At 31.3% G+C, this 25,572-nt stretch overlaps 1 protein-coding gene across 1 annotated transcript in view; it reads left to right on the top strand.

Moving 5' to 3' along the window:
* Nucleotides 1-25,572, top strand: part of LOC129219298 (large neutral amino acids transporter small subunit 2-like) — a 119,848-nt gene that overhangs the window by 25,289 nt on the left and 68,987 nt on the right. Inside the window, exon 2 of the mRNA XM_054853640.1 lies at nt 24,974-25,099. Within this exon, the coding sequence (XP_054709615.1) occupies nt 24,974-25,099 (126 nt within the window). The remainder of the gene's footprint in view (nt 1-24,973; nt 25,100-25,572) is intronic.

Here is a 25,572-nt window from a genome sequence, read left to right as displayed (position 1 = left end):
CTTCTAATTTTTCGGTGTTAAGTTTAAGCTTAAAACACCAAAAATGAAAATGTGAGTTTTGACTAAATTTTTGAGGCATGTTTCCGATTTTAAATGTATAAAATATGCTTTTTAGAGGCGTTAGAAACATGTCTGCTTTCATGTATTACTCTTTTGCTATTCTAAGATGTATAGTATGTTTAAAAAATTAATAGTTGGGTACCCAATAATAGGAATTACCGTCATAATGAGTGACTTTACTTTATGCTATCCTATTTTTCTCAGAATGCTATTTTGTTATTTGTATTTAAAAATCATATAAATTTTCCAAAAAAAAAAAAAAAAACTGATTTCAAGAAACTTATACGCGTTTTTACTTTTCACAAGGAAATCTACAATACTTGAATTTGAAGGAATCTGAAAAGAGATTAATATGGAGATAACATGAGGGTACTAAAAATATTTTTTCCCTTAAATTTGGCGTTAAGTAAGTGAAATAAAAATCTCATTTCAACTATCAAATGTTGCTCTGACTTAAAAAAATATCTTAAATTATATTTATTACCCTTTTACACAAAGGTAAAAAATAAGCAATGTTCATTTGAACTGAATTAGCGTCAAATTCTGTGCGTATTTCAAGCATGGATTCCATGTTTACGTGTAAAAGTTATTATTATTTTTTAAAACAACTTTTTGATATGGGTTTGAAACATTTTTTAAAGCAGAGGGAACGTGCAAAAGAGCAACTGGTCTCTTAAATATTAATTTTCTTACGAAACATTAACAATTATAACGCTAAGTAATTTTATTACTCACGCAAGTTAGTCCCTTAGCACACTAATAAAATCACTTACAATCATGACAGCTTAACAACAGCTTAGACCTCTTCACATACAAAGGCGTATGGCAAGTGACATTTATTCAGCGTGCCATTGTAGACTGATGTCTCCGAGATGTATTTCACTTCAAGAAATTCTGAAGATTGATGTCTCCGAGATGTCATTTCTTTCCTGTGTCATTACAAACTCTTTGACGTTCCCGAGACGTCATTGTAAGTCAAAGGGTTAAATTTGTGCATTGTTGATATACGGGACTATTTTTCTTCGTTACAATGCGCATGATGCCATATATGGTTATTTATTTCAAATGAATTTTTAATCCTTAATACGGTAATGAATACAATTTTACAGATATAATGGAATTGGTATTACGTTTTCAATTTTGGGGATCTGAAAATTTAAATTTAAACGCCAACTCTTTTGGCGTTGCGATTGTTTCGCCCATGGTTAGAGCTAACGTGCCTTTAGTGAAATGCAGTAGAACCCCATTACACTACGGTAAAGAGAAACTTAAGTTTTTACAAATGTAATTTAACAACCGGGAACTAATATACCGTGGGTCAAATTTTACTCAAATCACGCGATGCCATACTGCATTTGAAATATTTTTATACACTGCCTTTAAACAAAAATTCACGACACAAAATAGACCATATAGTCTAAATATGATTGATACTCATACTGGAGAATAGCTAGCGTTATTTCTGGTTCGACACGGTTCTACTGTTTGATATTCAAGTATCTTAAATTTAATCCAAGGAAAAATTCGGAAGTCACATTATACTGTGTTCCTAATTTTCTTAGAAAAAGAAAAGGATCGCCCAAGAAAAATATGCGGAAGTATAAACTGATAAAAATGGCGGAAGCATAAATTGATAAAAATATCACAATACTTCTTTGGATTTCCGGTTTTATCTAGCAACTGAAGCTTATTTGCTCGTCACGAAAATAATTACTTTAATTGTACACTAGGAACCAACTTTTATTTTTCGTTTTGTCGAGTCTTCATGTATAAACATAATTTTCGTCTCAAGTTTTTTTTAAATCCAAATATTAAAATCTCGTCTAGTTTCGGAACTCGTTTTTTGACTTAAACCATTTTTTGTTTTGCCCTACTTTGCAGAATTTAACGCTCCAATGTCTTGATTATATGTTTGTATGCGACTTCTCACTTGAAGGTATCGTAAGAACTGGTACTTAAAGTCATTAAATGAGTATATTATATTTTAATGACTGGAGCGGCTTTGACGTTTCCTATTATAGTAAGAACCATCATTATTTCTTTCCTTTTTGATTTTAGAATTAGTATCTAGAACTTCTTTTCTAATGGGGACAGACGCGTATACAAAGGAAGAACGATGGGCACGATTGCCCCTCCTTTGAAGGACTCTCCACTGTTTTTTTTTTCGATATTAAATTTCAAAAAACTAACTTTACTAATGTTAAGGGAAGGGAGGTTTAAGTGTTGCTCTCCCTTGAAATGTTTGTAGTCGTCATTTGTAAACCAGGATACATAGTAAAGGGTAATTCATAAAAATCAATCGTCTTTCTCTTGAAAAGTTTCTGGATCCGCTCTGGATTGGGTTTTTTTTTTTTTGAATTAGTCCAAATTCAAAAATCAAAATTGATGGAAGATTATGTGTTTCTAATACATTAAAAAAGTGAATTGCGATAGTATATCAAAAACTTGAAAACCATTAAATGGTGAATAGTTAACAATTTGCCGATGGTATTTTTTGATGTATTATATAAAATATAAATAAATGAACATTATACTAGGGTCATTCTCACAGACATTTTCCTGTCTTCGTTATGATTTGCGAATATGTTTTGAATTACCCACTAATAAACAACTGAAGTAGCTTCCAGAGTGGTGTGATGTGAACTGTGATGCCTTATTCACGCTACAATTAATGAATAATGGTAACGAGTATATTACTTGATCTTAAATCGTTTTTATTTGTACTGAAATATTTTACTCTGCTTTTAAAAAGTGTAGAAAAGGAAATGTACTCAGTTAAAACAATACTAGTGAATTAAAACGTACTTATATTTTTCTCAAAAATTGCATGTAAAGTAGTTTGAATTTTACTTGTAAATTATTGCTTTATTTACGTTTTTATTTTTTCATTTTATTTTTATTTTAGCACAAAACATTTTCGTTATTTTTCATTAATTTGAGTTTTACTTTGAAATTTAAATTAGTGGTATTTCTTTTTCAACAAATACACCAAACACTATCTTTTTCTACGATGAAGCATTTTTAATAATCAACTCTAATAAATTATTAAGCAACTGCGAATACGGGGAATACACTTAGTGTCAAACATCTAACCAAAAACTGTTAAATGCGTAAAAGTTATTTTCCAGTGTTCAGCATCATTTTGAAGGGTACATTTCTTAAAATATGCAAGTGTGTTTTGATCGTCACGGTAATAATATTACTAATAAGTTTTTTAATTATTAAAAAATATTTATCTCGTTTCAAAACTTTTCTCAGCTCCCCCACCCTTTTCCTGATAACGATTTATCAGAATTTTATTTTTTCTTTGCAATTACTTTTTGTACTACTTGATGGATATTAATGTAAAATTAATTCTGTTTGATGAAGATACAATGAATTAACTGTTATTGGATCAATAGTGGTAGTCATAGTTTAACCTTCAAAGTCTAGCATTAGATGAAGCTTAGAGAAATGTATAGTAAGGTAGTTCAAAAAAACTTTTTTTCATCTAGAGTCCAGGACACCTTCTATTTTTTTTAGACTTACTAATAGTATTATGCTGTAAAAGTTTAGCTTCTTACTCAAATTTTAAGAGGGTGCTCAATTACCCCTCTACTCTATGAAGAAATGAAAAGAGCTGCATTCTTTCAACGGAGGAAAAAAATTTAAATTTAGGATGTACCTTGAAGTAAGCGGAATCTCGGATATTTGAGACTCGAATTTTCGAACGTCTAGTATTATCTATATATATAGCGTTTCCCTAGGGTGGTTCAAAAAAACTTTTTTTCGGAAAGAGTCCAGGACACCCCCTATTTTTTTAGACTTACTAATAGTATTGTGCTATAAAAGTTTTAGCTTCTTACCCAAATTTTAAGAGGGTGCTCTTTTTGCTTTGCAAATTTAGATTTATACATTTGCTTCTTAGAATACATAAGAAAAAATCCGTTTATGAAACGGTAATCGATCGAATGAAAGGTCCAGATTTCGAACTTGTAGAATGGAGGCTTGCCATAGACATCTGTTAAACTACTCCTTCGGATAAAATGGTTGAGAGGTAAATTGCTAAGCGAATGAATAATAACGAACACCTGGTTTTGAGCCGGGCAATCCAAAGCACAGTGCATTTTCTCCCCTCATCTAAAGAGAGGGAGAGGGAAAAAAAAAGGAAAAGCTGCATTTGTCCCGAGAAGCGACAGAAAACTGCATTTACTCTTCTATTTTATTCGATGGAATTCAGATGTATCTCATAGTTCTGTAGACAGGATCAAGACTCATATTTATTCGTTTTTTTGAAAATGGGAGATTTTTACTACGTATTTTACGTCAATCTGCTATTATGAAAATTTTATCATGCAAAAGGGACATCATTTTGAAGCAAAACATTATGAACTGAGTAAACGTAAATCAGATGACATTATTTACAATGTTATCTAATTAACTTTAAGTGCAAATTTCGGCTTTTAAGCTCTAATTTGCAGTGGTTTCAACTAGGGATTGCAATATCGGTATACCGAATACCGGTATTTCGGGCAATTTTGCAATTTCGTAATACCGGTATTTGCTTAAGTAAAATTTCGGTATTTTCGGTATTAGCTGAAACTAATAAATATAGTTTGAATTAAAGAATTTTCAATTTAACTTATTAAATATCTACTTATACTTTAAGGGGGTCCGGGACACATTTTGAAAAAATTTTTATTATGTACTTTAGAGTTTTGAAGTTTTCTGAACTGATTCATCATTTATTTAATAAGCAAAATCATAACATAAATATGAAAAAAAATTATTTTTTTATTTAAATTTAATTAGTTTTTTTCAAAAAAATGGGGTTGCTTTAAATTGCTATAACTCAAAATATTGTTGGTCAATTTTCAATTTTTTTTCAAAAAAGTATGCACAAATATCTAAGCTTTAATTTTTATTCGGCGATTTTAAAAATATTGATTCAATAAAAAATAAAAAATATTTGAAGAAAAATTTCGAAAAATTCAAAGATACTTTTTTTTAAAAAAATCATAATTTTTGCAGTAAACGTTTTTTTCAAATTCGCCGAATAAAAATTAAAGTAAATTGCTTGAAAAAGATATGCTCCAAGTTTCATTACTTTATCTCTATCGGTTCCTGACTTATAAGAGTTTGAATGCAAGAAATCGGGAAAAATTGCATCATGGAGAAAAACGCGTTTAAAGTTTTAAAGTTATGTACACATTCGTTAGATGCATGCAACAAAAATAACTATAACTTTCGTTCTATTTAAGGTAGAAACAAGATTCAAACGTCCTCTTAAGCAGAAAAAAACGGAGCAATTTTTCAAATTATAAAAAAAATTGCAAAATTTGAGGATTTTTGTGTCCCGGACCCCCTTAAGTGTGTATTTATTTTTCCATGATTCAGAACCAAAATCAATTTTTTGATGCAAAAATTTGGCTTCAAAAGCACGAACTAATAGAATATCTGTAAAAGATGGTGAGATGAATCGTATTTTCGTGGGCTTTTGTGCACTATGTTTTCCTTTTTTTCCATTTCCTTGATCTCTCACTTTCACTTTTGTTAATTTCGAGTGGAATTTTGTATGCATTTGTTCTATGAACAATTTATTCCAACCATCAATTGCAGTAATACTTTATAATCTTTTTTCTTAATTGTTTGTCTTAACTGTACAACATTATGACGAAAACTCTTTCTTGTTAGCATGGAGGTAAATCATAATCAGTTAAAACATAATTTCAGACATTTACATTCTTATAATTGTAAAGGATTTTGAAAAGAAATGAAAACAAATAAGAGAAACTAACAAGATCAAATTTAATCATGTTTATCGTAAATTTCAAACCAAAAGGCTAATAATAAAAATCAAACACAAACCTCTGCCATTCAATAGAAACTGATATTAATATTGGAAAAGTATCGGTTCTCGGAAATAAATTACATTTGGCTATAAATCTCAAATATATATATATATATATATATATATATATATATATATATATATATATATATATATATATATATATATATATATATATATATATATATATATATATATATATATATATATATATAGTGCACACAACAAAAAAAAAACACACACACACACAAAATGATTTTTCCAAAAGTAACACGCAAGAGATCGAGTTATTTGAAGATCAAAGACTTATAGACAATTTGAGGAGGTGTATCATGCATTGTTAAAAGTGCCACCGACCTGCGTGAATACAGAAGAAGTATTTTCAGCTGTAGAAAATTTGAGCACTAAAATGAGTTCCAGGCTTAGAGACAATTCAATAGATGTTTACTATCATAAATAATACAATTGTTGTACAAAATCATGATATGTGGCATCGAAACAATATATTTTCACTCATTTTTTTTGAGAAATTTCAAATACCGATATCACTTTTTAAAAATACCGAATACCGGTGTTGAATTTTTAGTCCGGTATTGCAATCCCTAGTTTCAACCACGTGTTCAAGTGTTCATCCGACAAAAACTTTTGGCGTTTGATGAATACCTTTGCATGTATTGGGCGACATCTTTTCCATTAAAAAGGGGTTCCTTGTAACCTCCGAAACAAATGTCTGTATTTATTTTCTTTTTTGGAACTTTGTGAAGTTATAGTGTTGTTCAATTTAATTTCCCTTTTTAGCACAGAGACATTTATTTATGTCTGTTACCAACTCAATTCGGAAAAAAAGTTGCAATAATAAAATAGTTTTTAAAAGAAAGCTAGCACCATTATAATCAGAGAAAAAAAATACTTTTAAGGATATCCATAATCAGCTATTTTTCATCAGAAAAGATCTTTAATCATCATAAAGGGAAATATTAAAGCTTCGTTTCTATCATCTATTTGAAAGATTGGTGCGATTCAGATTGGCCACACTACGGATCGAAGGGACTTGAAATAGTTATTATGGACATCTTACGTTATGAATGATCGGTTGTAGAACTTCATTTTTTAAATCGTGAGCAATTGATAAAATATATAACAAAATATGAAAAATTATTGATGAAAGTGGAAAAACCTTTTTCTATCTCAAAAAAAAGTAATAATAATACTAATAATAAAAATAAAGGAACGCGTTTTGTGCCCCTTCTTACACTGTAAAAAATCTCGGAAAACTCTCTGAATATACAAAAAAGCTTTCCGTAATACACAGATTCGTACGCCCTCAGCAGTTTTCTGCTCTTATCAAATACCTTTCCCGTTTAACAAGAAAGTAAGAGTCGACGCATGCGCAGCTCACACGGCAATTTTATAGTCCAGCACCAAATCCAAACTGAAACTTGTGAAAGCAAGCACGCAATGAAAACAAGTGCTGACTCATGTGCGAAGTAACACTCATCAAGGGGATTAGTAGGCGTTTTGTTCCTCGCATGAATTCACTGAAGATAATTATAAAGTCTTATATTTTCTTGCTAATGTATCGCCATGAGATTGAATTTGAAGCTATGTCACTTATTTTTAAGTACGAAGTGCAACTTCTCGACGCATGCTCGCGGAAGGAATACAAACTGAAATTAAAAACCAAATAACTGCCGAGAGGACGCCATGTAAATTCGTTGCGTCGCATAACTTGTGTAGGTAATTTACTTTTTTCTTGGATACTTTTCTTCTTTCTACCAAATGGGTAATTTTTGTAGGCAGAATTTTATTCTGTCATAAAAATCACCTTTTTGGTGACCAAAGCCTGCAAAAGACCACCACCGACAAATAGGTAAGTCGCTTTGCAACTCTATTACTTTAAAGTGATTTAGTTCATATAAATCTCGTTAAAAAAAACTATTTTCCTCAGTATCATTTTTTCGTTGTGAACTATTGCAATTTGAAAATATTTTACATTACATAGAACACATATTTAAAGTGCAAGTGTGTCTAGTTTTATTCTGAAAAATTTATGAATTGAAGATTATAAAAAACTTTAAATAAGTGTTATTGTGTACTTTGTTTTTATGTGTCAATCTCAGTTAATATTTGGCTGAACATTTACGTATCAAGCATTATGAATTAAATGTTATAATATAAAAATTGTCAGGTTTGATAGTTCGTCTTTAAGGTTGCATGTTTTCATTCTCTTGTAAACAGTGTAGCTAGATTGTATGAAGTAAAAAAAAAAAAAACAATCTCTTGTAATTAGGAACATAGTGCTTCAGTATTATCTAAATGACGATATCTCTTTAAATATTTGAATTAGCGAAACGCTTTAAATTAGTTAAATGTGTATTTATTTCTTTAACAAATAGATTCATATATGTATTTAAAAGTGTCTTCATTTTTTTCGTTTTACGAGCCTCAATTTTACCAAAAGCAAAAAAAAAAAAAAAGACTTAATAAAATAAATAGTTTTGTATTTTTACACCATATTAAAGTATTTGACTTATAATTTATATGATACTTTGATTTATAATGTATATGATACTTTGATTTATAATTTATATTATACATGAAATATTATTTATCTCAGCAGAGCTTCATTAGTACGATTTATTTTAGTTGCAATGTACCTGCCTTGAAGGGAAAGAAGCTGCAAATATAACAAACAAGAATTATTTCTCAATAATATATTTTTGTATATATATGAAATACACAAGCAATGAATAGCAATGAGAAAAAGAAAATTAAAAGTAGCAATTATTAGAATAAAGTTGAAAGATTGAATTCGGAGCTCATCAGCCGTGGAAAATTCGATAAATATGGTCAAAAGACCAAAAGATAATAAACTACTTACTAAATATAGAGTGTTTAAGCTCTAATATATGCATTACATTGGGCCAAACGCACCATATGCTAAACTATATGCAATAAACAAGAGCTTAAACCTAAAACTAAAAGTAGGGGTTTTTTACCTCGGCTAAATTAAGAAACAAGTCCCTATAATTTGTCTTCCTCAGGACAGTACCTACTGCATGCATACTAGTTTAATGTAGGACAGTCAGGAGGAATGAGTCAATGGCAAAAATGGAGCAGTTGCATTTACATGCCAAAATAAAAAGTAATATTATTTCATGTCATTGTTTTAAAAGTGATCATTTTTAAAAAACTATGTTATTAATATATAATGTACATATGGGGAGAAGACGAGGGGCGTTCACCGCGCAGACTCTGCCATTGACATTTTCAGGGGGTTGCTTTTTGAAGGGCGGGGGGGGGGCGCTTTATAGCATTTTATGGGTGCACCATCACTCTTATGGGGGGGGGGGGATTCTCGTATATATGAAATGGAATAATCATGTAATAGAGTTCAATGTTTTAATAAATAAAATATATATTGCATTTTGCACACACTGTAAAAATAAAATCAGTAACCTATTTTGAATAAGTATTTATATTTCTGATGAGCTGGAAAAGGGCAAGAACAGAAGAATCAACCCGAATGGTTCCAGCAGGGGGACTTGGTGTCATATTTAAATTCATCAATTTCTCTGTTGGTACTTTTCGGTACATTTTGTTCGTCAGAGAAATTGACTTGAGGTGAACGAATTCCGGAACGCGAAGGGTACACTGTAACAAATTTCGGAAACGTTTCTCGGTATATCGGAAACGTTTCCGAAATAATAAGAATCCTTCATCCAATAGCGAACTCCTCATTATTCAGAAAGCTTTTTGTTATTTCAAAAAATCTGGAAGCGGAAGTGAGACGCAATGCTTCGAAACGTATTTTATCCTTCCAACACTGGCGCCAGTGAGTCGGAAATAACGAGAGCTTATTTTTTTCCTTATCTATGGTTGCTGCAGTCAGCAACTGTTTAGCATTGGATTGCTTGTTATTTCATGTCTAGAGAGTAGTAAATTGTGTCTAAACTAATTTTACGCCTTTGCATTTTGGGCTGCCCTTGATTTTTTAGACGATGTACGCAGCTATTAAGTTAGTTAATAACGATTTGCTTCTTTACAATTTCCGGTGCGACCATGATTACATATATATTGGGCGTTCAAGCGTGAATAGTTTCAACACCCGTTTTTATACTTAATGAAACGAAACCCTTTGGATTACTTATCCAGTTGTAATGGAGATACTTAGATTTTCTTCCGCTCATGTTCACTCGTAAGTATTAATGAATATTTTAAAACATGTTGTTATATACATTTATATTTTTGTTGATTTGCATTTGATGAGGCTCCAATTGTAACTGTTTTTGGGTTTATCGAATTAATTTAAAGTTATCCTACATACCTATGTGCGCAGTATACTATTTGTTGTAACCAATTGAAACTGATTAATTACGCAAAAGAAATAAGATTTATATTTGAAAAGCAATCACAGAAAAGTTATTTCGAAATACTTGGATATACATACATTGGTTCAAAAAAAAAAAAAAAAAATCGTTTAATTTATTAAAAATATGGTAATGCAAATGTTTTCTAGTATTGTAATATGCTTCACAAAAAATGTGCCAGTATTAGTTATATTTTTTTATTATAATTTATTCATTTATTTAAAAATATTTATACCATTAGAAAATGGCCCAGTTATCTATTAGTAAGCAACATAGTTATGCAATTAATTCATGTGCTTATTCATTTTGTTAAATGTGGTTGACAATAAAAAATTCCTTGACATTAGTTGTTCGGTAAATAACATTTCCCTCGTGGATATACTAGTTTAATATAGGACAGTCAGGAGGAATGAGTCAGTGGCAAAAATGGAACAGCTGCATTTACAAGCCGAAATAAAAAAATATTATTTCATGTCATTGTTTTAAAAGTGATAATTTTTTAAATACTATGTTATTAATATGCAATGTACATATGGGGAGAAGACGAGGGGCGTTCACCACGCAGACTGCCATTGACATTTTCAGGGATTGCTTTTTTTTAAAGGGGGGGGGGGGCGCTTTATAGCATTTTATGAGTTCACCATCAATCTTATGGTGGGGGGGGGGGGGAGAAACTCGTATATATAAAATGGAGTAATCATGCAATAGAATTAAATGTTTTAATAAATGAAATATATAATGCATTTTGCGCACATTGTAAACATAAAATTAGTAACCTTTTTTGATTAAGTATTTATATATGTGATGAACTGGAAAAGGGAAAGAACAGAAGAATCAACCCGAATGGTTCCAACAGGAGGACTTGGTGTCATATTTAAATTCACTAATTTCTCTTTTGGCACTTTTCGGTACTCTTTCTTCGTCAGAGAAATAGACTTGACGCGAAGGGAAGGTAAGTTCTGTCAAATTTTATCCGAAAATAAAAGTCATCAAGTTTGATACAAGATATGTTTTTAAGTTCTGCATTAAAAATACAATATGTTGATAATTTTGTCTTGAAAATATTGAGAGAAAAACTGAAGTTTAAGATTGTTTAACAAACAATCCCACTTTTGAGAAAGTACCCCCTCCCCTCCTCTGACGATTTTGTGATTAGGAATGAAACTACTATATTATTTCATAAATTTTCAAAAATTTATAACTGTGCATATGTTATGCTGTTAACCATGCTATTTGTCATTAGAAATTCAGAAAAAAAATCCACGAATGATTCTAAAATTGCTTGTTTTATTGCTGTTAGATATGAAAGAACTGAAACTGATATGGTATGCAATACTATAGTAAAGAATTATATTTTAGAAAAAATCACGGAAAAAGGATTCTGAAATTCTCGGAAACGTTTTTAAAAATTATTTGGAGAGTTCCGAAATACTCGGAAACGTTTTCGAAACTTTCATGAACCACAGCTGCACAGAATACTCAGAAACATTTCTGGAAATTACGGAAAGAGGATCCCGAAATACTCAGAAACGTTTCTGAAAATTACAGAAAGAGTATTCCAAAATACTCAGAAACATTGAAAGAGGATTCCGAAATACTCAGACACGTTTCTGGACATTACAGAAAGAGAATTCCGAAACACTCAGAAACGTTTTTGAAAATTTCATGAACCGCAGCTGCACGATATACTCAGAAACGTTTCCGGATTTTTTTTTACAGTGTAGGTAAGTCCTGTCAAATTTTATCCGAAGATAAAAGCTATCAAGTTTGATACAAGATATGTTTTTAAGTTCTGCATTAAAAATACAATATGTTGATAGTTTTGTCTTGAAAACATTGAGAGAAAAACTGAAGTTTAAGATTGTTTAGCAAACAATCCCCACTTTTCAGAAGGTACCCCCCTCCAATTCCCCGACGATTTTGTGATTAGGAATGAAACTAATAGATTATTTCATAATTTTTCAAAAATTTATAACTGTGCATATGTTATGCTGTTAACCATGCTATTTGTCATTAGAAATTCAAAAAAAAAAAAAAAAAAAATCCACGGATGATTCTAAAATTGCTTGTATTATTGCTCTTCGATATGAAAGAATTGAAACTGATATGGTATGCAATATTATAATAAAGAATTATATATTAGAAAAAATCATGGAAAAAAGGATTCCGAAATTCTCGGAAACGTTTTTGAAAATTGTTTGGAGAATTTTGAAATACTCGGAAACGTTTTCGAAACTTTCATGAACCACAGCTGCACAGAATACTCAGAAACATTTCTGGAAATGACGGAAAGCGGATTCCGAAATACTCAGAAACGTGTCTGAAAATTACAGAAAGAGGATTCCGAAATACTCAGACACGTTTCTGGACATTACAGAAAGAAGATTCCGAAATACTCAGAAACGTTTTTGAAACTTTCATGAACCACAGCTGCACGATATACTCAGAAACGTTTCCGGATTTTTTTTACAGTGTAGTGATAGTATATAGAACACGTGACTTCATGAGCTAATCATATCTTGGTCAAACTAGGATCTTGTAGGAGCAAAATATCTGCATTTAGCACCACTTAACGCATTTGCCCGTACCTGACACAGGTGAAAATTACCGTCAAACCCGTGTCAGTCTGGCGTTCACATACCTCGCGTCATATTATCTCTAATATCCGTCTGAGTTCTGTTCAGGTAAAAATAGATAGGCTAGATTATTATTAAACTTATTCATCATTTTTCTTCTGAAAACCACGTTTTTTTTGGGGTAAAGTAGCTCTTTGTTGTGGAAAAGGTAATACATCGAACTTTTATTGCCAAACTGAATTTTTGGCAATTCTTATGCCTGTAAGTATGGCAGTTTGATTTAATATGATTCTAATATTTCGCAATTAAAAATAAACATGCAATTAAATCGTTTACACTTTGTTAGTATAATAACGTTTCTTATGACTCACCCCTCCCCCTCCCCTCCCCTCCCCTCCCCCACTTCCTAGTCATTCCTCTCCCATAACTGAAATTGCAAAAAACAGCTTACACAATACTTTTTCCAAAAAAAAAAATCCATTAATTTTCTAAATGTTTTTCGGAAAAAACTCGGTACTTAATGGGGTTGAAACTGCTTTTTAAATATCTTAGCAATTCGTCACAATTTCTTGACTTTAACAATAACGAGATACAACACTTTAGCTCATTGTGTCCTGGGCCCATGATAATAAGGTTCTGCCTTGGACCGGAGCTTGAACCAATTCATTAAAAAAAAAAGGCGCTGAATGTGATGTTTCAAATGTTCAACCACAGTGAGCTAAATTGAGTTTGATGCCGTGAAGATGACTCATTCGTAGCTTTTTTGAACATAGATCAGGTTATTTCCTTCTCTTTACTCTCTCATGTGTGAACAATCGTAGACAGCGACGCGAATCAAGTTACCTGTCTTCACCGAATCGGGGTTAGTCATTGACTCTTCAGTCTCTGAGGGGAAGCGAGAAAATGATAGAAATGACTAATAGAAAAGTATTTGTTTTAAATTCATCGAAACATTTCTGGTAAAATTACTCACTATTATAAGGTAGTACATGGTTCTGTGAAATTAAAGTTACTCAGTGATTGCTGTCTCAGGAATCGTAGTTATTGTTCTAAAGAAGACAATGAACAAAAAAAAAAGTGCGCGACTGGTTTTTCAGGCAAAGGGATCCCCCCTGTTCTTAAAACAGTAAAAAAAAGATCTCGTATTTTACAGAAACTTGAAAAACTCTTTTGGAGTGGGGTATTCTAAAGTCGGGCTGTGACTTATTTCCGGTTGAGGCCTCCCTCCTGCACTTGAGGTAACAAAGCTCCCTCAATCTATCGAATTTTGCGGAAAATGGCATTTTTTTTCTTTTGATTTACCCTAAGAGTACTTTTTGGCTATAAGGGGCAGTTTTTTAATGATACGTTCATTAAACGTTGAGATATAGCAGATTTTGCGAGCATTAGCAAACCAGAAGTGGGTGTTCGTCAAACCGAAAGTGCGAGTTTAAAAGTAGGAAGGATCGAGTATAAATGGTACTTTTTAATTTTTGTGACTAATGTTACGAAGCAAAAAAAATCAGGTATTACTATAACTGTTTTTCTATCAAACAATAATTTGAAAACCTTTGTTGGCATAACTGTTTTGTGTAAAAAAAATCTTTTTTTAAAAAAACCGAAACGTATCAACTATATCCAACGTGTGCCAAGTTGATATTCAAATGAATACAATGAGATAAACTTCAAACGTACATAAACTTCAAGATAAACTTTAAAACTATTGTGATAATGCTATTCGAAGCAATGTTGGAGACTTGAGATAGCAATACCGGAGTAATTTTGGCGGACTTTTATAAGTTTATTGAATGAACTGAGCGTGCAGAAAACTGTCATACAGCAATTTTTCATTGTGCATCAAGTTCAGATTAATCAATCCATGGTCAATGTCCACGAGTCAAAGTTGGTGCAGGTATCAGTGTGCTATTTGGAAAATACAAAATCACAGAAAGTTATAGTAGATTACAAAAAAAAAAAAATGTTTTAAGTCTAATAAATCTGGTGATTGTGTAACATTTTAGCTCTTGCAGGATTTTACTTGAGTAACTAACTTCATAGGCTTTTGAGTTTACTCAAAACGCCAGTGAACCTTTAAGAGCGTTTTGTGATAAATTTTTCATAAAGACGCATTTGTAAATCTAAATACATTGAATTTGTAACCGATAGTATCATTTTGTTTAATGAAGAGTTTCTAGATCTAAGAAAAATATTTGAGACCTCAAAAATCAGTCCTGGCCACTTTACTATTCATACATATAAAAAACTTGATAAAATTTGAATTTCTGAATCTAAAAACACTCAACGAATTTTTTTCATCATTTGCCCTCATTTCAGGCGCGATAAAAAAAAAAAGGTTAATCTCGTTAAAATTTGGAGTATATTTTCTACATTATGTAAAGTTGTTATAATGTAGAAAGGTTGTATGTTTCTACATTATTATTGACTCATTTACTTATTTATTTATTGCCTTACACATTTTGCGCATATTCTTATTAACAAGTTAAATAGTAAAAGTGCTTCTAGTGTTCAAACTATCCCGATGCACTCGGTAATATCTGAATCGAGATCAATTCTTCGTCTTCCGTAAGTTTAGCTTTTCTTTTACTGCGAAGCAAGAACCTTTTCCAAATGAAATAGCTGACACCTCTTTTTTCCCTCTCATTGCCTAAAATTTTTTCCGTAATCGTTCTGTCCTTGCGATTTGGCCCCCTCCTGGCTTTTTTCGTTTGACAAATTCGGACATCTTTCCGTTTTTTTTTTTTGATAAAATTCTTCTTTGCTACCTGCTAAATACTTTTTAATGCAGAAGAAGTGGATCTTTCTGACTCTGCAGTAGCTGTTTGTGATTTAAAATGCACAAATGCTCTCGAAAAGGACCATCTAAAAGAACTGTCTGAAGAAAATCATATATATTTTCTACGCCATCGATTTTTCTTACCGGTTACTCCGACAAATATGGAAGCTTGTAAGCGGAACTGGTAAAACGGTTCAATGACTTAGCTCCAAAAAAAAAAAAAAAGAAGAAAGGAAAAAAAAAAAAAACAGCAATGACTCGAGACGCCATCATTAAAAACTTTCACCACACCCTATCGAAGAGGGACATCTTCAAGTTCATGGCCATACGGGGAAGTAGGAGAGAGCGCTGTAAATACTATAGTTGAATTCAAAAGAAAAAGCTGTTTTCAAGAACTAGCCCAACAGTCCTATTTTTAGAAGGATTTTTTTTTTTGTTTCATATTTTTGTTCCAATGATTAGCTGTTTAAGCTGATTACAAATGTGTACTTTCCATAAAATCATAATATGTATACACAGTCGACCTATGTTATCATAAAAAGTCAATTGAAGCAAAGATGAGGTTCATTATAGCATTGCTGAAGTAATATTTTTTCTTTTCATAAGTTGGCAAATCGTGCTTAAGAATGCCTATTAATTATGTTCTGGTCAAATTTTTTTAAATATAACAGCTTCAAAAGAAGTACTCTTTTTTTTTTTTGAATTTCTTGCACTAAAAATTTTTACTGTTTCTCAGATTTACTTTTACGTTTTATATTCTAAATTTCCTTTTTAAGAGAAATTTTGTTCATCGCTTACAAATACTGTGAAGGATAGTTACTGGAATTAAAATGATAACTGGAAGTAAAAGTACGACAATGTTTAAATCTAAAACCATTTTTCTTCCATTTCCTCTCCTTATTATAAATTTTGAAATGCGCTATTGAAACAAATTAATTAGTTTAGTTAACAAGTATTAGCAATATTTTAAACGATGTTTTTTCATTCGGTTTGTGGTAACATTTCATAATTTCCAATGACATTTCTCACAATTCTGTTTACTAATTTATAACAATAGCAATGATTACTTATGTTTATATTTAAAGTGTTATTTTAAGTAAATCATAAAAAATCTTAGGGTTAACTTATTTAACAGTTCTTTAAAACCAAGTTGTTTAAAAATATTTTGTTAAAAAAAAACCAAAAAAACAAAAACGACTTATCCACTTATTTGCGAAGATTTTTTAAATTTTTACCGTTCTGGGGGTCAAAAAGAGTGAGAAACGCTGCCATAGGGGATTGAAATTTCGCAAGCCGAATGAAGTTTAACTTCAAAAAAAAAAAAAAAAAAGTATTCTTTTTTTCTCTAATTTCTGATGCTCAGCGACCTTGAAAGATTGGTGCCGAATTTACCAACTTATAACTACGGAACTGATTTATCTAGAGAGAGAGAGAGGAAAAAAACTGTGCGTAACGGAAAGAGGATAAATTACATCGTTTGCTGCGAATTCTCATTATATAATTCTTTACTATGGATTTCAAGCAACATTGCTTCATCTGTGACTCAAATAATTAGCCAGACTCTTGAAAGACTTCTCTTATCAGGAAAGTGAGAGGAAATATATATATATATATATATATATATATATATATATATATATATATATATATATATATATATATATATATATATATATATATATATATATATATATATATATATAAGAAAACAGTAACACACAACTCAAAATCGTACTAAAAAGAGGAAAAGAAGCAACAATTTATAGACTTCAAGTACTGCACGCAATTTTTTTTTTTTTTATCGTGTTAAATAAGAGGTTTGTAACAATGATGGCTTTCTCCGTCAGCCCCAAGATATTTTGTTTCTCGAAAAATAAAATTTATGATTATTATTTGAAAGATTTTTTAATAATATTTTTTTTGGCTGCAAAATTCTCATGAAATACAAGGTGTCCCTCGTATAACACGGTTAATTCGTTCCGTGTACCGAAACCGTGTTATACAAGCCTTTTTTAAAAATAAAATTTTAATTTATTTATACTAATTATGTATGCGCTTGAGAAAAATCAGGTTAAGATGTATCGTGTCATATCGAAACCGTGTTCCGTGCTATATCAGAACCGTGTTATACGAGACTTAAAAATAATGTAAATCAACGGATGTGTAACGTGTTATATCGAAACCAAGTTTGATAAAAACAAAGCAAAAACGTATTAGTCGTATATTATTAGTCGTTATATACACGTATTTAGTCGTTTATTTAGTCGGTATATACACGTATTTATCAACCATAAAAAGAATGTATTAACCAAAAATGAAATTCTATCTTTTTTAAATATAACATTTGAGTTATATCAAAACCACGAAGTATTAAATTTAAGTTTCGTACCGGTGTAATATCGAAACCATGTTATAGTAATCGCAAATTTGGTACCGTGTAATATCGAAACCGTGTTGTAGAATTTCCGTGTTATACGAGGGACGCTTGTAGCTGTATGCCAGTGAAACATTTTCGTTAGTTGTCATGTTAAACTTTCGATTAATTTTAAAAACTCATGCCCTTCATTTATAAAAAGACTTCTGCATATGGCAATCAAGCACTTTCAAAATATTTATTTCTTACTAGCCGCCTGCGGCGACCAGCTGGTTCACCTTCTTACGCCATTCACCTTTTATCCAAGCAGCCACCTACGGCGGCTGTTTGGCTAACTTTACCTTTTTACTTAACGTTTGCCGCCTTCGGCGGCTATTTAAATAAACTTGGCAGCAGTATTAATCAATTCATCTCTATATTTTTTTGTGCCATTCACATTTTTATGTCAAGATTGCCATCTTCGGCGGCTATCTACCTTTACGATCCACCTCTATTTACTTTAACCTCTCCGCCCATTTCATAATAAAAGCAAAGATCACTCAAAAAACCGCTTTTTTTTATTTAAGTTGAGCAAAAAAAAAAAAAAAGTTATCTCCAAAATTCCCCGTAGTGTGCAAAAAGTAACGTTTGACAAAGAAAAGAAAATCTAGCTGTTTTTATTGAATTAAATGCGCATAACAATGAAATGTTTCGTTTTATAGATACAGCAAAACGTCCAGCTTGGGGGTGGGGTGGGGGGATGGAAAAAGAAATAAATGCAATCCCTAAATAAAACAAAAAAAAAAAAAGAAAGAAAAAAAGCAAGCGCTGCCGGAAAAACACGTGGTCATCACGTCATAAAATGTAGAAGTAAGTTATATAGTAAAAAAAGAAAAAAGATTAACATTGTTTGCGATTAAGATTACGTCTTAAATATCGAATCGAAATACAAGTAGTGACGTCAGAAGCATAAAGGAATGAAGAACCTTTTTTCGACCGATGCGTGGAAAGACATGATGTGTTCAGCTTAAAAATACTGTAAAAAAAAAAAAAAAACTATTGCTTATTCTTAAGAACTTTTTTCTTCTGAAGAGGGCGAAATGTTTTTACTATTACCAACTTAAATTTTAGAAATGAGGCTTTGATACTTCTCGCAGGATGATATTAGAAAAAAATAAAACCCGGGAAAAACTGCAAATTAAAGGTTTTTTCTAAAATTCGGAAAAAATACAAAAATTGCTCTGTCTTCAAATTCTTTTCAGTCATCATATTTAAAATTAAACTTCCTACACTACAGTACAAAAAATATTCGTGTGGTGCGATTGGTTCAGGGTCTGTGAGGTAAAAAGTACTAAAAAGTGCAAAAAACACATAAAACATTAAATAACTTTTTTTCTAATTAAAATATCAAAAATCGAAGCCCGAGGTGCACATCTTTGGCAAAAACAGCACCTGTATACCAAATTTCATCTTTCTAGGCCTTGCCGTTTTCCCGGGAAGCGCGCCACACACACACACACACACACAAACATCTTATTTTATTATATGTATAGAAAATATTGTTCCAAGTGGTTTGTAATTGTTTACTATTTATATTATCAACAGTTCCTTAACCATAACTGTCACTGCCTTAGTTTAAGGAATGCAGGTCATAATTTCATGAAGTTCAAGGAGAGACTCGACTATAAATTTTTTCTGTTTATGTTCTACCATTTAGTTTATATATCAAATCAAACCCTTCTAACTACTCGCTATTTTTGCTAAAAATAAATACTGGTTTTGATATTTAATGCTTAGAATAAAATTGATTTTAAAATTAGACATCTAGATGCTACTTAGTATAGTACAAAAAATTGTTTTTATTTTCTACTTTTAAATATGTAGACATTCTATATAGTAGAGATGTATAATGTTACCTTTTTCAAGTAATTGCTTCCTCGAGTTTTCTTCATCTTGTGTATAAAGTTTAGGGAAACTTGAGACGGGTTTTTGGAAACATAGTATTCTGCAGCAAGGCTAGTGCATTATTTAAATTCAATCATGCGAAACGATTCACGAAATTTACGGAACTATGAAACACTTAACAGAAACTGCGATTAAATTAGGTTTTTGATGTGATTAAAAAATTCCTACTCTCAAGTGTAAACTATCGCATCAAAGATTTCCTGCTGTATTTTTAGTTTAAATTACTACGTATTAAAACGAAACGTAAACAAGCACTAGTTTACCGAATAATAATTTCAATCAATTATTTTCAGTCGTCTTCGTAAATATATTTGCATTCGAAATATTTTAACTGAACTGTAATCCAGATTTTGACAATTGCAACGTTCACCAAAATCTATCCATAGAAAAGATAATCAGCATTATTTCTTTAATAATTCAGAATTAATGAACGTTTTCTTATAAAAATAAGCACTTAACTTGTTTAACCCTTTGAGGGCCATAAGCTTTGCGGTATAATATGAAAATTTGTAGTGCTTTCAAAAAAAAAAAAAAAGGAAACGAAAAAAAAGAAAGAGTATAATTTTCACACAATACTTTTTTTTTACTGATATTTATATTTTTTGTCTCAATAATATGAAAAACATAAAATTTATTAATTCTTTGTATTCGATAATCTTTACTAATAATAAAGCTGAAAGTCCCTCTGTCTGTCAGGTTCTCTGTGACGCGCATAGCGTCTAGACCGTTCGGCCGATTTTCATGAAATTTGGCACAAAGTTAGTTTGTAGCATGGGGGTGTGCACCTCGAAACGATTTTTCGAAAATTCGATGTTGTTCTTTTTCAATTCCAATTTTAACAACAAAATTCTCATTAAATGGACGAGTAAATTACGAAATTATCATTACGTTGAACCGTAACATGGGCACAAGCCAGTTGGCGAGAAAATTCTCCATACATTATTTGTAAAGACGAACCAAAAAACCTTTTAATTTTCTATTACGGGCAAAGCCGTGCGGGTACCACTAGTTTACGAAATAAACTTCAAACTTAGAGAGCATATATGTCTCATAATGGTTCTTCAGAAAATACATCCATAGCTTCAGTAAAAGCAATCAAGTATTAAACCTTTTTAAACCAAATTTAAAGCAAAAATTTACGTAAAAAACGTTGGTTCTCTCTTGAATTGTTTTTCAAAATAAAATTGGATACATTTTGCGATAATTATAATTAAAAAATTAATGCCTGGAAAAAGAAGACATTCCATTGTTGTATACGTACTTTCCTACTTTATGTGGTTGAAATAAGGAAGCCGTAAAAAGAAAAAGAGAAGTAAACGCTTTTAAATGCTGACGGCTTTGGAAGCCGTAGAAGGAATATATTTTCTCTTTGATTTAAAGCGTCAATTTATAAGAATTGCGATGGATTACTCTGATTTCAACGGAATTTATTTCGCCTCAACTTTTTACATCTGTTTTTTTTTTTTTTTACATGAAAACTTTTTCTTTATTTTTATTGCATTTTTCTTCAGCATACTTGATAGTTTTTGAATTAAAATTCACTTATAAGCCTTCATAAAAATTTTCTAATTTCAAGAGTTAGAATTTTTTATGTTTTATACAGGTGCAGTTATGTTGCTTACTAATAGATAACTGGGCCATTTTCTAATGGTATAAATATTTTTAAATAAATGAATAAATTATAATAAAAAAAGATAAATAATACTGGCACACATTTTTTGTGAAGTATATTACAATACTAGAAAACATTTGCATTACCATATTTTTAATGAATTAAACAATTGATTTTTTTTTTTGAATCAATGTATGTACATCCAAGTATTTCGAAATAACTTTTCTGTGATTGCTTTTCAAATATAAATCTTATTTCTTTTGCGTAATTAATCAGTTTCAATTAGTTACAACAAATAGTACACTGCGCACATAGGTATGTAGGATAACTTTAAATTAATTTAATAAACCCGAAAACAGTTACAATTGGAGCCTCATCAAATGCAAATCAACAAAAATATAAATGTATATAACAACATGTTTTAAAATATTCATTAATACTTACAAGTGAACATGAGCGAAAGAAAATCTAAGTGCCTCCATTAGAACTGGATAAGTAATCCAAAGGGTTTCGTTTCATTAAGTATAAAAACGGGTGTTGTCACTATTCACGCTTGAACACACAATATATATGTAATTATAGTCGCACTGGAAATTGTAAAGAAGCAAACCGTTATTAACTAACTTAATAGCTGCGTACATCGTCTAAAAAATCAAGGGCAGCCCAAAATGCAAAGGCGTAAAATTAGTTTCGACACAATTTACTACTCTCTAGACATGAAATAACAAGCAATCCAATGCTAAACAGTTGCTGACTGCAGCAACCATAGATAAGGAAAAAATAAGCTCTCGTTATTTTCGACTCACTGGCGCCAGTGTTGGAAGGATAAAATACGTTTCGAAGCATTGCGCCTCACTTCCGCTTCTAGATTTTTTGAAATAACAAAAAGCTTTCTGAATAATGAGGAGTTCGCTATTGGATGAAGGATTCTTATTATTTCGGAAACGTTTCCGATATATCCAGAAACGTTTCCGAAATTTGTTACAGTGTACTTACCCTTAGTTGAGCTAAAAAGAAAATCGCGAAAACCGTTTATGCGTCTTACGTTCAAGTTTTGGCGCCGATTCATTTATGTTCCATTCTCCAGACAATGGTTATGGGCAGGTATAGAGCAGTAAGTACATACTGCTGATTACCTGCATAATGTAGCAATAATATCAGTTACTGCTAATCACCACTGATTAAAAAAAATGCTTTTATTTAGCGCTAACCAAATAAACATGTTTGCACCATAAAACTGAAGAAGCATAGATTTGAAAAATACCAAAAAAAAAAAAAAGAAAATGGAAAAAAATTGCAGTTACTGCCATTTACCCTCCCACGGCAGAACGATCATGGGCAAAAAATTTCATGAAAGTTAAAACATTTGCAGTTACTGCCGTTTACCTGCCCACGGGAGAAAGTTTTCGTTCTTCCGTGTGCAGGTAAAGAACAGTAAGTGCATTCTGCCAATTACCTGCAAAATGTAGCGACAAAAGCAGTAACTGGCGTTTACTAGACCACGGGAGAAAGTTTTCGTTCTTCCGTGGGCAGGTAAAGAGCAGTATGTACATACTGCCGACTTCCCGCAAAATGTTTCTAAAAAAGCAGTTACTGCTAATTACCACTGATAAAAAAATGCTTTTTTTTCTGCGGCAGCCAAATAAAAGTGTTTGTACCATAAAACTATAGTAATAAAGATTTCAAAAATGCAAAAAAAAAAATGAAAATCGAAAAATCTGCAGTTACTGCCGTTTACCTGCACACGGTAGTATTGCTTATTGTGTTTGGAATGTAAATATATTAATTAAAATGTCTGACAACTGTGCAGATATCAAAAAAAAAACAAGTTTTCTCTTCACTTAATCGCTAGCGATTTTTTTTTTTTAAATCAGAAAATGGGATAATGATAACACATGAGGCAGTGAGAAGCAAAGGGATGTAAGTGGACATTTTCAAGTTTTTATTAAAAGCGTTTAAAGATAAGGTAATAGGTAGGCTTTCCTTGAAATGTTTTTCTTAATCATGCTGTATAACAGCACCTACCAAGGCTACTAGTACTATCTCCCCCAAGACAGAGGAGAGGTTCGCCTATCATTTGTACTGGTTATCTCCAAATTTTAAATTTTGTCACTTACATCCCTTTGCTTTTCTCACTGCCTCACATGTGTATTTGCCAGTGTGCCCGCCAGCATTTCAGAACAATATTTAAATACTATTCCCTGCAAAAAAAAAAAAAAAAAAAAATAATACAACTACTCAGTTAAACTCATTCTTCGTGACTTCGAACCTCACTGAGGCAGTGGTGCACAGGAAAGTTTTGCAAGGTCACACGCAAAGGACGACCTGAAATTCAATACTCTCCCCCCAATACTGGGAAATAAAAACTTAAAATTCAAATGTGAAAGTGTATGACAATCGAAGTCAGTAGTCAATTGATTTCTAAAGTGGAAAAAATCGATTATACTCGTTCAATATTCTGCCTTATAAGATATTCATTTGCCTAGTGAAAAAAAAAAAACATTGTCATCGAGATTACTGCGGCGAGCATTGAATTGACTGGGAACTACTTATTTAAACATTTTAAGAAGTCGAATAATTTTAAAGTTTCGATCCATATATTCGTATATTAATTCTCCAAATCTGTTTTTTTTTTCTCGGTAAAGGGTTTGAGGCTTTTAAAACTTAAGAAGCCCATGTTGCAGCTGATGCTTACTCACTTTGTGCCGCTCATCGTTGACAATAGTGGCAAATCTCAGAAGAAAAAAAAGCAAAAAAAAAAGAGAAAACAAAAAATAGTGTTATAGAAAATCATAGTTTTAAGCAATAGTATTTTGAACTGATTTTTTCTCAAGTATTACAATACGAGTAAAACATTTATTATGTTATGTTTACTATTTGGCTTTTGTAGTCTAAATTAATAGTGCTAAGCTGTAGTTTGAAATATTTCCTTCTCAATTATAAAATTTTAACGACGTGTCACTAAATTAATTGATACCGTTTTTACGCAACCACGCACTCTCATTCCAACTTTGTGCGAGATTCGTGACAGTAAAAACAAAATTAATTTCGATTTTAAATTAATTGCTATTAGTACTATATTTTTTTCTTCAAAATTTGAGATGTGCAACTACTATCGCTGGTGGCTTCTCTGGCTTTGATCTACACATATCACTAAGTATATTTCGAAAACAAGTTCTCTAAAAAACTAGGTTGCACTACTTCAATGGCACAGCACTAGGCAATGAAGTTTAGTATTTTTCTACAAATCAGAAATGCTTATATATTTTTAAAAACTCATGCAGTGTGCTCTGGAATTGGTTTTCCCTGGACGCATTGTGGTGTAACTCTGACCCTGTGCAAGCCGAGGTTTTGCATTAAATGTAACAAAATGTTTTTTATATTTTTAAGTAATACTGTGCCATTTTTTTATGTATTTATTTTCCTCCACACAGGTTTACTTACATTCGTAAACTGCTGGGATGTTAAATGGTCGACCAGAGTTCAAGATTTGTTTACTTTCGGAAAATTATTCGCTCTCGCAATTATTATTGGAACCGGAATTGTTCAACTCGCCTACGGTAAGTTTTTTTTTTTTGCTGTTCATTCTTAAAGAAGCTGTAACTTTATAGTGCACTGCTTTGAAATCGTCTCGTTTATCTCCATTCACTTAACTAACCAGTTTTCATTTTACCTTGGGGTCGATGACTCTGTATGACTTGAGAAAATGTCTTAAGTTACCGATAAATTGCGGTCGTTTTTGGGAAATAAAGCCATACTGATGTCACTCTTACTAAATTGATGACATCTCAAAAAGACGCACTTTTTCTTTCTCTGAGAATTTAAATGGGGAAAAAATACTTTACCAACTTTATATTTATTGATGGACTATGGATTTTGATTTCGTCGCTATTGAAGCAAATAAAGAATCTGGAGCAAAAAAAAAACTGAACGTTTTTGAAGATGGAAGCACAAAAAAACACATTAGAGTGGTGTTAAAAAGCAGAATCGGTAACAGAAATCGTAATACAGAGTATACATATATATATATATA

This window comes from Uloborus diversus, chromosome 3 (assembly GCF_026930045.1).
Source record: "Uloborus diversus isolate 005 chromosome 3, Udiv.v.3.1, whole genome shotgun sequence".
NCBI classification, from domain to species: Eukaryota; Metazoa; Arthropoda; class Arachnida; order Araneae; family Uloboridae; genus Uloborus; species Uloborus diversus.
Note: the sequence above shows the minus strand (reverse complement) of the source record. Positions and strands in the feature narration are given on the sequence as shown.